The sequence below is a fragment of the Atractosteus spatula genome, chromosome 17 (assembly GCF_055471065.1).
Source record: "Atractosteus spatula isolate fAtrSpa1 chromosome 17, fAtrSpa1.hap1, whole genome shotgun sequence".
NCBI lineage: Eukaryota > Metazoa > Chordata > Actinopteri > Semionotiformes > Lepisosteidae > Atractosteus > Atractosteus spatula.
Window position 1 is genome coordinate 19,218,171 of NC_142722.1, and position 11,299 is coordinate 19,229,469.

Here is an 11,299-nt window from a genome sequence, read left to right on the forward strand (position 1 = left end):
AAAGTATTGTCTTTGAGCAGTGCATGGGACATTTCTGTAAAACAGTTTTAAACAGAAAATGAAACATTTATATAGAATGTAAATGCTTGTGTTACAATCTTATCAGCTCTGCTACAGAAAGGAATTTTTGTAAAAAGCAAAGTATCCGGACATCCCTCTATCAAACAGATACGATTTGTACGCGCTGCTGTGACTTGTGCGTTCCTATCCAATTTGAAATTAAAATGGCCATACGTGCCGTGAGAGAGAAGTGGGGGAAAAAACTGCAGAAGATGGCATTGTGGGCGTGTCGCAGTTTTATGAAGCCAGAACTGGCCCTTGTCATGTGACAAGGAAGTTTAGCGGACATAGTAAGATGGCCGCTTCCATCAGAAGCAGTTGCTCTCGGGGTTTCTGCGGTTTTTGGCGTTTTTTCTTTTCTGGGTCCAAGTGTCGGATCCCTGTAGTGGATGTAAGGGAATCAGCCTGGTCCGCCGTGTCCTGGAGGCGCTACAGTTCCGGATCGGAAGAGAGAAGCACACACTTTGGGTTCGAGACGGTGTCAGAGGAGGAGAAAGCTGAGAGAGGTGAGGTTTCAGAATAAGTAATATGTTTATTTCGTAATGAAAAGAGAAGAAAGAAAACAACGTTTGGGATCCACAGCCGAAACGTTGTGTTTCCTTTCTTCTCTTTTCAGCACGGAATAAACCTATTATTTGTTCCTTTGCAGCCTACGCATCCTGACGCAGCTACCCACCTTAGGTTTCAGAATATTCAATAGTTGAGTTAGATGTTGCTTTAAACCTTTAAAGTACTGTGCTTCTTCTTTATATTTATGGAGTTCTAAAATTAATTCCTAGGCTTAGGATTTATTTTGCAATTTCCATACTATCACAAAAACGGGCTGCCTCCGACTGTATCATTCAGCTGAGGAGGGAGAATCTGTGATACGTTTTGATCATCCCAGCGCTGCCTGTCGTTGTTTTTACAGGGTCCAGGTAAACAAACGGATTTGAAAGAGGTCCTTCATAATGTAGCCGCATTTAGCACTTGGAAGATATCTGTGGGGTTGGTTAATGCTGTCGTTGTCCATCTCCTAGTGTACCAGGTGTTCGAAAGTGTGGCGCAGAAGTATGATGTGATGAATGATGCGATGAGCCTGGGGGTTCACCGGCTCTGGAAGGATGCCCTTCTTCATGTGATGAACCCCAGTCCTAGGACACGGCTGCTGGACACTGCTGGTGGCACAGGTGAGCCTCACAGGTGTGCTGAGACACAGGCAGATGCCCAGGGATCATGGGGGGGTCACTCGTGAAGTGGAATTCAATTGCAGGATTGTTTCCCCACTAAGTGGGAAGGTGAGCTGGTATGTTTTACCTGCTGATGATGTGTTGTTGCAAGAGAGATCCTGCTCAGTATGAGAGCAACTGCAGGGCCAGAGCTTTTCTGATGGAGAAGCTGAACAGCTCTTAATTAGAATCCCCCTAAAAGCTCACGGCACAGGCATGGAGGCACAGAGACAGGTATACACACAGAAAGGTAGATGTAGACAATTGTACACGCATATTGGCTGGACTGAGACGTCAGCTTGCTCACTGTCAGTCTCACAGGGTCTTGACCTGCTTGTACTTGGCCTCTCTTCAGGTGACATCTCATTCCGGTTCCTGGAGTATGTGCGCTCTCAAGAGGCGCGGCGAGCCTGGCGTGCAGCTCCTTCTCACCAAACTCCCTCCTGGCAACAAATCTCCGCTAGCTATCAGACTGGCCGATTAGGGACCGGTGATGGTGCTTTGGCAGTAGTGTGTGACATCAATAAGCAGATGCTTAAAGTGGGGAGACAGCGTGCAGTTGATCTGGGGTTCAACACAGGTAAAGCTCTCCTTGTATGGGCACAGTGCTCTCTCGTTGGGCAAAAGATTATTATAATGGAATTTTATTTAAGAGCACCTTTCTAGAAACGCAAAGCACTACACTGAAAGAACAGGCATTACATATTGTATTTGAAGGTCATTGCTTAAAGTTTTATATTTAACAAGGGAGAACAAAAGTGGCAGATTCCTCAGTGAAGCAGTTGGTTTCTGTTATGCAGAGGAGAAGATTTTGAACATGGAGTCCAGTAGCTGTTGAAGGTCCTCACTGACTGTCCATTTGTTCCTGTAGTGTGCATAATCAAAACTGTTTCATAGTACAGCACACGTGGTCTGTTGATATGTAAGTCTTCTTTTCATATAATTCATTTTACAAAAATGGCTTTACTTATAGTAGACTTCATTTTGATTTTATATTTGAATGGGGGGTTCTTTTCTTTTCACCAGTCAGAAATGGTTGAAAATCCCTGGTGTACATGAGGAGGCGACAGCAGCGCACAGTGAGCGCTTGGGTCGGTTCTTGCTTCTGACCAGACTGGGCCAGACGGAACTGAACCAGAGCTGAGCGAGTCTTTTGTCTGTATGCAGGCCTGTCCTGGGTGGTAGGCAATGCAGAGGAACTGCCGTTTGACGATGACAGTTTTGACATTTACTCCATTGCTTTCGGGATTCGCAACGTCACGCACATCGAGCAGGTGAAATCCCAAGGGAAGAGCATTTGTCTCTGTACCACTTCACTGCCATTCTCTAGTAGATGGCCACCCCTCTGATTAACCTGAGCACTAAAGTAAGGCTTCTAACTGGAAGGAAAAGTGATCACAGTTACAGTAATAGTCCACTCATTTAAAATAAGGAATTGAACTAACAGCTGTGCCATAACTGGAAGCTTATAAAACCTTGTGTGATTTAATGGTATTTTAATAGTGATGTGTTGTGTAACCAGAGCAGTCAACAGCACCTGACAAGCTGCAGGGAATTTTCTGTTTGTCGTGTGTTTCATAATTGTGTAGTGAGATTGTAAGTGCTGTATTTTATTGGGATGTTTTGTTTGAGTGGTGAGGATCCCAAATGACCTCCTATCATTTGCAACTTTCCTGTTGTCCTACAGTAGCCTCTGCTGTGCCTGATGTCTGTTGTTCTTTTCTGGCAGGCGCTCCAAGAGGCACACCGGGTCCTGAAGCCAGGGGGGCGTTTCCTGTGTCTGGAGTTCAGTCGAGTCTCCAACCCTTTGCTGTCCAGGTGAGAGAGTGGGATTAGATAAAAAAGATTAAAAAGGTGACGGTAACTGACAGTGATGAGAGGAATGAGTGATATTGCACAGCAGTGGTTTACAAAGTATGTGCAGTTTCATTCCAATGGTTATGCAACATCAGAAAGATCAGCTTTTTGCACTTCCTGTCATTGTGTAGACACAAGTTAATTAGCTTTAGTGCTAAAAACCTGTATAATTTTTTCTAATTATTTTATGTTGCGTGGTGTGCCTATGCTACATGCTTTGTAGTAACAGTCCAAACCCTCTGATCAAATCTCTGCAGACTCTATGATGCCTACAGCTTCCAGCTGATCCCAGTGCTGGGAGAGGTGATTGCCGGGGACTGGAAGTCATATCAGTACCTGGTGGAGAGCATCCGACGATTCCCAGACCAGGTGCAGTTTCATTTTATTCAAGTTATACGTGTCCGAGTAATGAAACACTACCTCCTTCACCAGTGTGCAGCCCCACCTGGATGATGCGCCAGTATACTCGCCACACATGAGCTATCAGTGGGGAGGAGCAGAGTGAAGAAGCATGAAGGCAAATTGGAGATGGTGATTTTGAGGAGGCCATGGTTGATAAAGACCAGGGGGAAAAGTGGCCAGAACACTCAGGATAACACCACTACTCTTCAAGAAACATCCTGGGATTTTTAATGACCACGCAGAGTCAGGACCGCAGTTTTATGCTGCATCTGAAAGATGGTGCTTTTTTTTGCAATATAGTGTCCCCATCATTATAGTGGGACATTAGGACCCAGAGACTGCAGGGTGAGCACTCTTTAATGGCCCCACTAACACCTCTTCCAGCAGCAACCTTAGTTTTCCCAGGGGTCTCCCATCCAGGTACTGACCAGGCTCACTTCATGAGTTGGCACTTGTGAGTTGCAGGGTAATATAGCTGCTGCAGGTGTATTTCAGTGACACCTGATGGCTCCTTCCTACCCCTGCATTTTTCTCTTGTCATGCCTGAAGGCTACACAGACATTCTTCACTATTTTTTAGTGTGTAATTGAATTTGCTTTTTACTTTTCAGCTTCCCACCTAAATGCTTGCAAGATGTAATGTTCTAAGGAACAAAAAATCCTTTTAATGGACCTGTCACTCAATTAAAATATTTGTTTAGTTTATTGATTTATTTGATTGATGTGTCAGTTAACCACAGAACTATATTGTATTGGATGCAATACAATACAGTTAAGTTTTAAAAATACAGTACATCAGTAGACTCTTCTTGTGTACACTTGTCTTTCTCTGGTGCATTGTGATGCTGGCCTGTGGGTGATCTCAGGCTTTCATTTTCCAGGAGGAATTCAAGGCCCTGATTGAAGATGCTGGCTTCTACAAGGTCCAGTTTCACAACTTGACGGCTGGAGTGGTAGCCATTCACTCTGGGTTCAAACTATAAGGTAGAGACTCTAAGCGAGTCTTAACTTTCCACAGTGCCTCAACCTAGTATTAGTGTGAGAGACAGTTGACTCTCCTGCCCTCAGCAGAAATCAGGCTCTTGGCACAGACTGACCAAAACTGTGGCCAGGGTGTGAACTAGTTAAAAACTACCTTGTTTTTTCACACTTGGGTTTGATAAAATGTTGTTTTGAGTTTGATGTGATACTTAATTTATATGTTAAATCAGATTGTGTCTTCCCACTGTATCTTTGTAGGGTTCAATGTTAATATTAACACTCCTGTGTATTTGATGAATGTATAAAAAATGTAAACACGTTTTAATAAAGTTTTCTGAAAGATTCTCTTTGTAAGGGCTAATGCATCTATTGTGGTATAATACTGTATAAGTACGATGAGATCACTTTATTGGTCATATACAATTTCTTGCATTAAGAATCTGTCTTTTTGCATACCCCAGCTTGCTCTCCATGAGACACAGGCATACAGACAGGGAAAGAAGCTTGGGGTCAGAACACAGGGTCAACATTTATACAGCACCCCTGGGGTAGCTGGGGTTAAGGGCCTTGCTCAGGGGCCCAACAGAGTAGGATTCCTCTGCCAGCCGCGGGATTTGAACCAGCAACCTTCCAGCCACGGGCACAGATCCTTAGCCACAGTGCCACCACTCTACCTGTCCACCTGCTCGTATGGCCACTTTGAAATAACCAACATTATTAAATGGGGACGTTAGTAATGAATAACATTTCAAAACTAGATAGGTTCAACTTAAGTGTCCTGCCCAGGTTGTAGACGGCTGCTTGTTCAGGATGTTGCTTGATTGCACTAGGTTCCAAAGCCTCCGTGACCCTGTACTGGATGAAGTGATTAGAAAATGGATAGATTTTGCTAATATTTGTGAAATGTCAGAGAAGATCTATTCAGAATATATAAATTGGTATTTTAAGCACACTAGGGTAATTAGCAGGCAACTTTATAACTACAATTTCATGTGCATAAAGTTTAAAAAAATTACTTTTATAAACCTGTTTAAATGTAGCTGCCAAAGGTTACTATAGCTACTACACACAATGAAATCTCTCATGAGGCAGCATCAGGTTTCCAGTCCCAGTTGAAGTGACAGACATTTCTAAAGGGAAACGTCAACCAGCTCTTTATAACAAAGGGCTTGTTTTTTGGATGTGCATTCTGTTCCCACTACAGATGCCTGCATCCATGACAAGGGTTTGGTTTCAAGATAACGTATCTGAGGTTTCAGTTGTTGAGAAAGGGAAGTAAACCTCAGATGGGAATGTACGAATACTAGCATTCTAACAACAAGCTGCAAAAGATTAAACTGAACTTGTATATTAAATATATTTTTTTGGAGTTTGTTCAGTAGCAATTACTTAGTGTAATTTAATTCACAAATACAACCACTTGTTTCACAATACCAGGCTGAACCACTAAATACTCAGAACTGGTCAGGGCATACATATCTACATATCTAGGGTGTGAGTGTGTCAGTTCCAGCTGAGCTGTCCTGGATGTACTCGGTAAACACTAATGCACATACAGACATGACTTTCTAAAAAAACTTTTATTTAGAGTTGCCTGTTTTCTTTGCTGTATAGAAAATGAACAAAAATAAATACAAGTATTTGATACATGAACATTTCTACCAGTAAAGAAACAAGTAAAGCAGCACAGGAATTCCAGGTACTTGCAGTAAGGACAATGAATTCCTGTAGAGCTTGAGCTCCACAGATCAGTCTGTTGTCTGATGAATGGAATTGATTGACTTTGGAATCATGTGTGAATGTGAGCTGGTCTTCTTATCCAGACTTGAAGAGAAGAATAGCCACTTGTCCCAAGTAGAAGTAGATAAAATGCTTGGTCTCATGAGTGACGTAACTGCCAAAATTTCTTCCCACGATACAGTGCCAAGTAGGGTTGTACTTTTTGTCAAATTCCTGAAAAAACAGAAGCAAAAATAGAGACTGGATGAAGTCTAAAAAGGAAGGAGTAGTGTTAAAATTAAAACTGACTTCGTGAGGAGATGTACAGACAACATCCCAACAATCTGGGGCTGTTTTATCGTGTCCAGCTGTAAGGTGACCGCAGCCTGCTTATATAATTGCACCAGACTAAGAAGCTTGAACATCAGGAACATGATTGCTTGAAAGCGATTTTTGAAAAACACAGCATGAAAGTACTAGGGAAGTGTCACTGCTGGCTGCATGTGAGGGTTGTCAATGTGATCCACAGGCTGTCAAAGTTTAATTGTCTAGAAAATCTTTATGATCCCAGGAAATATGGCTGCTGTATCATACTACGAGCACATGAAATATCAACTGAGGCAATAAGGCAAATAAATAGCTTATATGATAGCAGTGATGTGGAAGAGTGATTAGGGCTCTGTACTTGGAACTGGAAGGTGGTAGGTTCAAAACCCAGGTGGAGAAATGCTATTGTAGCCTTGAGCAAGGTATTTTACAGACATTGTAATGGTAAAATACCTTGTTATATAAGCTACATAAGTTATACAAGGTACAGATAAAGTTGTTTTGGATAAAAAAGATAAACCAAATACAGTGCCTATGAAAGGTCTTCACCCCCATTGGACTTTTTCGCATTTTATAGGATTACAGCATGGAACCATGATTTAACTGAGTATATTTGCCACTCATCAACACAAAGTACACTATAATGTCAAAGTGAAAAAAAATCCAGACATTTTACTTAAAAATAAAAACAGAAAATAATTGGATTTGTGGGAAAGGAGGAGTTTTAAGTTTAAGTTTTATTGTACCTGTAAAGTTTAAAGTACTGAAAATTGTACATCGTTTTTCACTGTTCAGCTATACTTTGTACTCACCAGTTTGTTTCATGGCACATTCTTTCTTCTAAAATTATTACAACTGCAAATTTTTCTTTGATAAATTTCAGTTCAATTCAATTTATTTTTATATGGCACCATTCACAACAAGGTTGCCCCAAGGCGCTTAACAAAGCAAGTGACTATATCAATTAATTAAATTAAAACATTTGTACTATTTTATGCATAAAGTCAACAAATGAAAGGGCAGTGGTTACTGATTAAACTAAATAAAATTATAGACTATTTTTAGATCACCATGACATGCACATTAATGCAGGAAGTGTGGAAAGGCTAAAACGTTTACTTCTCATTCAACAACTTAATAACAAGTTATTTTTCCAGTACATGACGGAAGATCACAAGGATTGCACTAAGTATCGTGGAGAACCCCAGTGTAACAATCAAAGCAGGTTTTAAACTAAATCAGTATGTCTTCAGCAGCGTCCACAGCACCACGCATTAGCCTGGGACGCAGCTCTGAGTAGCTCCTACCTTTCTTCTTCTGAAAATGAGATTCCGACAACCATGTCTTTGTCATTCTAAGGAAAGACAAGTGTTTATATTGACACCTACCAACAATGTGGTACAAACAAACAAAATGCAGGGATATACAGTTAAAAGAATAACATTTAAACCAAGGGATGTTAACTGTACAATGTATTAGTAAGTACACAATTATAGTCACTGATGCTCTGGAATCAGTCCAGAGCAGGATTAATGGGAAGTTAACAGAAGACTACCAGGGATATCAAAGATACCAAAGATATCCAAACGAGGCATCCATGGACGATATTGTATGCTGACGATGTTATGATAGCAAGTGAAACGCGACACGGCCTCGAACAACAAGTACAGGAGTGGAAGACGCGCCTTGAACGATTCGGGATGAAACTGAACATCAAGAAGACAGAGTACCTGGAATGCGGTCATCAAACCAATGGCACAATCGCAGCTGGTGGGGTCCAACTGAACAAAGTGACACAGTTCAACTACCTAGGCTCATGTGTCAACTCCGACTGCACCACCCTCCAAGACGCCAAGACGCGAGTCAGCGCCGCTTGGATGAAATGGCGGCAGGTCACTGGAGTACTATGCGACAAGAAGATCCCTTTATGCCTAAAATCCAAAGTCTACTGCTCAGTGGTCAGACCAGTGGCCCTATACGGAACTGAATGCTGGCCAACGACAAAGAAACATGAACAGGCACTCCATACGATGGAAATGAAGATGCTGCGATGGACCCTCGGCTTGACAAGACTAGACCATGTCATGAATGAAGGGGTGTGAAAAACACTCAGAGCCGCCCCAATCACTGAGAAAATGAGGGAACCGCGCCTGCGATGGTATGTACACGTGCTCCGCAGCAATGACACATCAATGGCAAAGACCGCCCTCGAATTGAATGTGGAAGGCCGCCGGCCCCGTGGATGACCATTTACGCGCTGGCTGGATCAGCTGAAAGACGACACGCGCCTCGCAAAAGTCACCCGCCGAGACGCCGCAGACCGTACGAAGTGGAAAAATCGGTGCAAACAAGCAGACCCCACATAAGTGGGAAAATGCGAAGAAGAAGAACAGAAGACTACCAGGGATTCCGATACAAGTATTCAAAATTATGTCATTGACAGTCAATACAGCGATTTCTTCAGAATGAAGCGCGAAAAACTGAGCTGATAGGCCCAGGTATAAACCCTGGAAGTGCATTTAAATACCAAGTACTGGAGGCATTTCGTTTAACAATAGGGTTGTGGGGGTGTGAAAATTTTCCCAGCCATGCTTTGAAGCCCAATCCCTGGCCTCTTTCAAGAAACAGTTGATCAGTTAGATAATAACTGAACAGGTTACATGGACAGAAGGGCTCCTCCCATCTGAAAGCTTTGCATTCTTATTCACACACCTTTTTGATGTAGGCAGCAATGTCTTTCTCAATGTTGTACTTCTCCAGGGCCTGAGTGGCACATTCCACTGCATCCTGCTGCATCTCCTCAGACATGTCAGCATTTTTAATGACGGCCTTCCTGTCAGACATGGTGCCCTGTTGCAATAAGAAAAGATTTCTCACTCTCGCAGCACAAAAGCTCACATGATCGGAAGTACAGTATCATGCTCCTTTCAAGATTATTGTGTTGAAATAGGCCTTATTTTAGGATATAGTGTCAGTAAATGAAAGGTATGTTGGCTAACAGTTGTAATCTAATAGCAAATATGAACCAGGACAGGTAGTATGTGTTCACCTGTCGGTGAGACAGAGACTCCATGGAAATGGATTCAAACTGCTGTTAGCCTGGGGGTGAAGCAGCTCTCAGGCTGATATTTAACCAGAATGCTCATGCACGCGATTACCTTGCATTAAACTAGCTTGAATGACAGATTATGACAGTCCTAGCTCTTTAGACTACTCTAATATAGTTCAAACGTATGGTTGAGCTCATGTGTCTCTGCAAGCTGTCTACACAGGCTGGCCTGGTCTCCCGGGAACAGCGCATCCAGATGTGCGTGTACAGGCTGGCGTGGTCTCTATGGGAACAGTGTATCCAGATGTGCGTGTACAGGCTGGCCTGGTCTCTATGGGAACAGTGTATCCAGATGTGCGTGTACAGGCTGGCCTGGTCTCTATGGGAACTCACCATGTTCGTTAATGTTACTAAATGAAGTCGTCACACAGCTTTATTATGGCTTAAAATGGCTGAGACTGTACCTCTTCTTACCGTAGTCTAATGTTAAGCTCTTTATATTGCAATCAACGGCCTCTATTACAACACGTCAATAAGACGACAAGCACAGCCAGAAGACCTGGACGTCCGAACTTTCTGGAAACCGGAGCTCCTTCAAACACTGGAGGACATCAGCTCTCTGTGGTTATCGCCAACCAACACATTTACTGCTTCGCCATGCAGCGTCTAATTAAAGCAGGATTTCTTACCTGAAGTCCGGAGCTAAGTAATGGCGGGGTGAAACTTAGTTTAAGGATTGTTTACGCGCATTACTAAATCTCAGATGTTATACAGAATAGTTTCTCAGAAACAGTACTTCAGAGGAAACAAGTACTACCGAATTAATTGTTCCAATTTAATCAGAGTTTTTGAACTTCGCTCTAATAAAAGAGTTTTTCTCCCGAATCGATTCTCTGAACACTACAGTTAAAGTGTAGGAGATGGTTCAAGCGACCCTCTTCACGTTTCCTACATACATTTGTTCTGCCTTTACAGCAGCCCCTTCCCCTCTGCCCACAGCTCAGTCCTACCGGCCAGGTCGCACTCACCCGGGGTCTCTGGCTGCTGCTCGGCGCTCTGTTCCGCCCGTCTCCGGCGAAGCTCCTTTCTGCTCTCCCGCTGCCTCTGCGCGCTGCGAATCCCAGTGCGCGGGGAACCCCACCCTCCAGCTTCCGATTGGCTCACAGCCACAGCCCTTGCAAGTGATTGGTTACTTTCCAAAGGTTTTTATCTCTGCATTTTATTTCAGACCAGCATCCTCTGCGTTAGACGCCACGTGAGTTTCCATGGTGACACATCATCCTGTCCACCGCAAGACTCAGAATGGTCAGAAGAAAGATTTTAATTTTAACGTATAAATACAGCAACCGTACTGATTGTCCAGATACATACATTCCCTCATACAAATATATAAATGATGAATCATGCTGTATTAAGAATACTGGTGATCAAAACAATACATTTTTTATTGGAACAGATAATGGTTCATTCCCTGCTAAACGCTAAAGAAAAGAAACACTACGTTTCAGTTGTAGAGAGCCAAAACGTAGTGTTTCTTTTCCTTCCTTTACCTTTTACCAGGGAATGGATCTTTACCCGTTCCTTTGCAGCCAGCTCCCTACTCAAACGTCTTCAATACGTTTTTTATATAGTCATTACTTCACTATGTATTTCTGTTTGAGACAACACCATTTATATCAGTAATCTCGCACTTAGAA

At 42.8% G+C, this 11,299-nt stretch overlaps 2 protein-coding genes across 2 annotated transcripts; one reads left to right on the forward strand and one right to left on the reverse strand.

Moving 5' to 3' along the window:
• Positions 1-349: 349 nt before the first annotated feature.
• Positions 350-4,850, forward strand: coq5 (coenzyme Q5, methyltransferase). Its single transcript, XM_088935919.1, has 7 exons — positions 350-566; positions 1,080-1,229; positions 1,624-1,848; positions 2,436-2,542; positions 2,998-3,086; positions 3,383-3,494; positions 4,408-4,850. The coding sequence occupies exons 1-7, from the start codon at positions 356-358 to the stop codon at positions 4,507-4,509; spliced, it is 996 nt and encodes a 331-aa protein (XP_088792045.1). The 5' UTR covers positions 350-355; the 3' UTR covers positions 4,510-4,850.
• Positions 4,851-6,072: 1,222 nt separating this feature from the next.
• Positions 6,073-10,709, reverse strand: LOC148819330 (dynein light chain 1, cytoplasmic). The gene is made up of 3 exons (XM_088935744.1): positions 10,631-10,709; positions 9,266-9,403; positions 6,073-6,460 (listed from the first exon to the last, which is right to left on the reverse strand). The coding sequence occupies exons 2-3, from the start codon at positions 9,395-9,397 to the stop codon at positions 6,323-6,325; spliced, it is 270 nt and encodes an 89-aa protein (XP_088791870.1). The 5' UTR covers positions 9,398-9,403; positions 10,631-10,709; the 3' UTR covers positions 6,073-6,322.
• Between the last annotated feature and the right edge of the window lie 590 nt (positions 10,710-11,299).

Excerpts from the sequence above, each read along its gene's own strand:
- coq5 (XM_088935919.1), top strand. The coding sequence starts at position 356 with ATGGCCGCTTCCATCAGAAGCAGTTGCTCTCGGGGTTTCTGCGGTTTT. Across the intron at positions 567-1,079 it reads GGAGGAGAAAGCTGAGAGAG|TGTACCAGGTGTTCGAAAGT; the intron begins GTGAGGTTTCAG and ends TCCATCTCCTAG. Across the intron at positions 1,230-1,623 it reads GGACACTGCTGGTGGCACAG|GTGACATCTCATTCCGGTTC; the intron begins GTGAGCCTCACA and ends GCCTCTCTTCAG.
- LOC148819330 (XM_088935744.1), bottom strand. The coding sequence starts at position 9,397 with ATGTCTGACAGGAAGGCCGTCATTAAAAATGCTGACATGTCTGAGGAG. Across the intron at positions 6,461-9,265 it reads TTGCTGCCTACATCAAAAAG|GAATTTGACAAAAAGTACAA; the intron begins GTGTGTGAATAA and ends CTGTTTTTTCAG.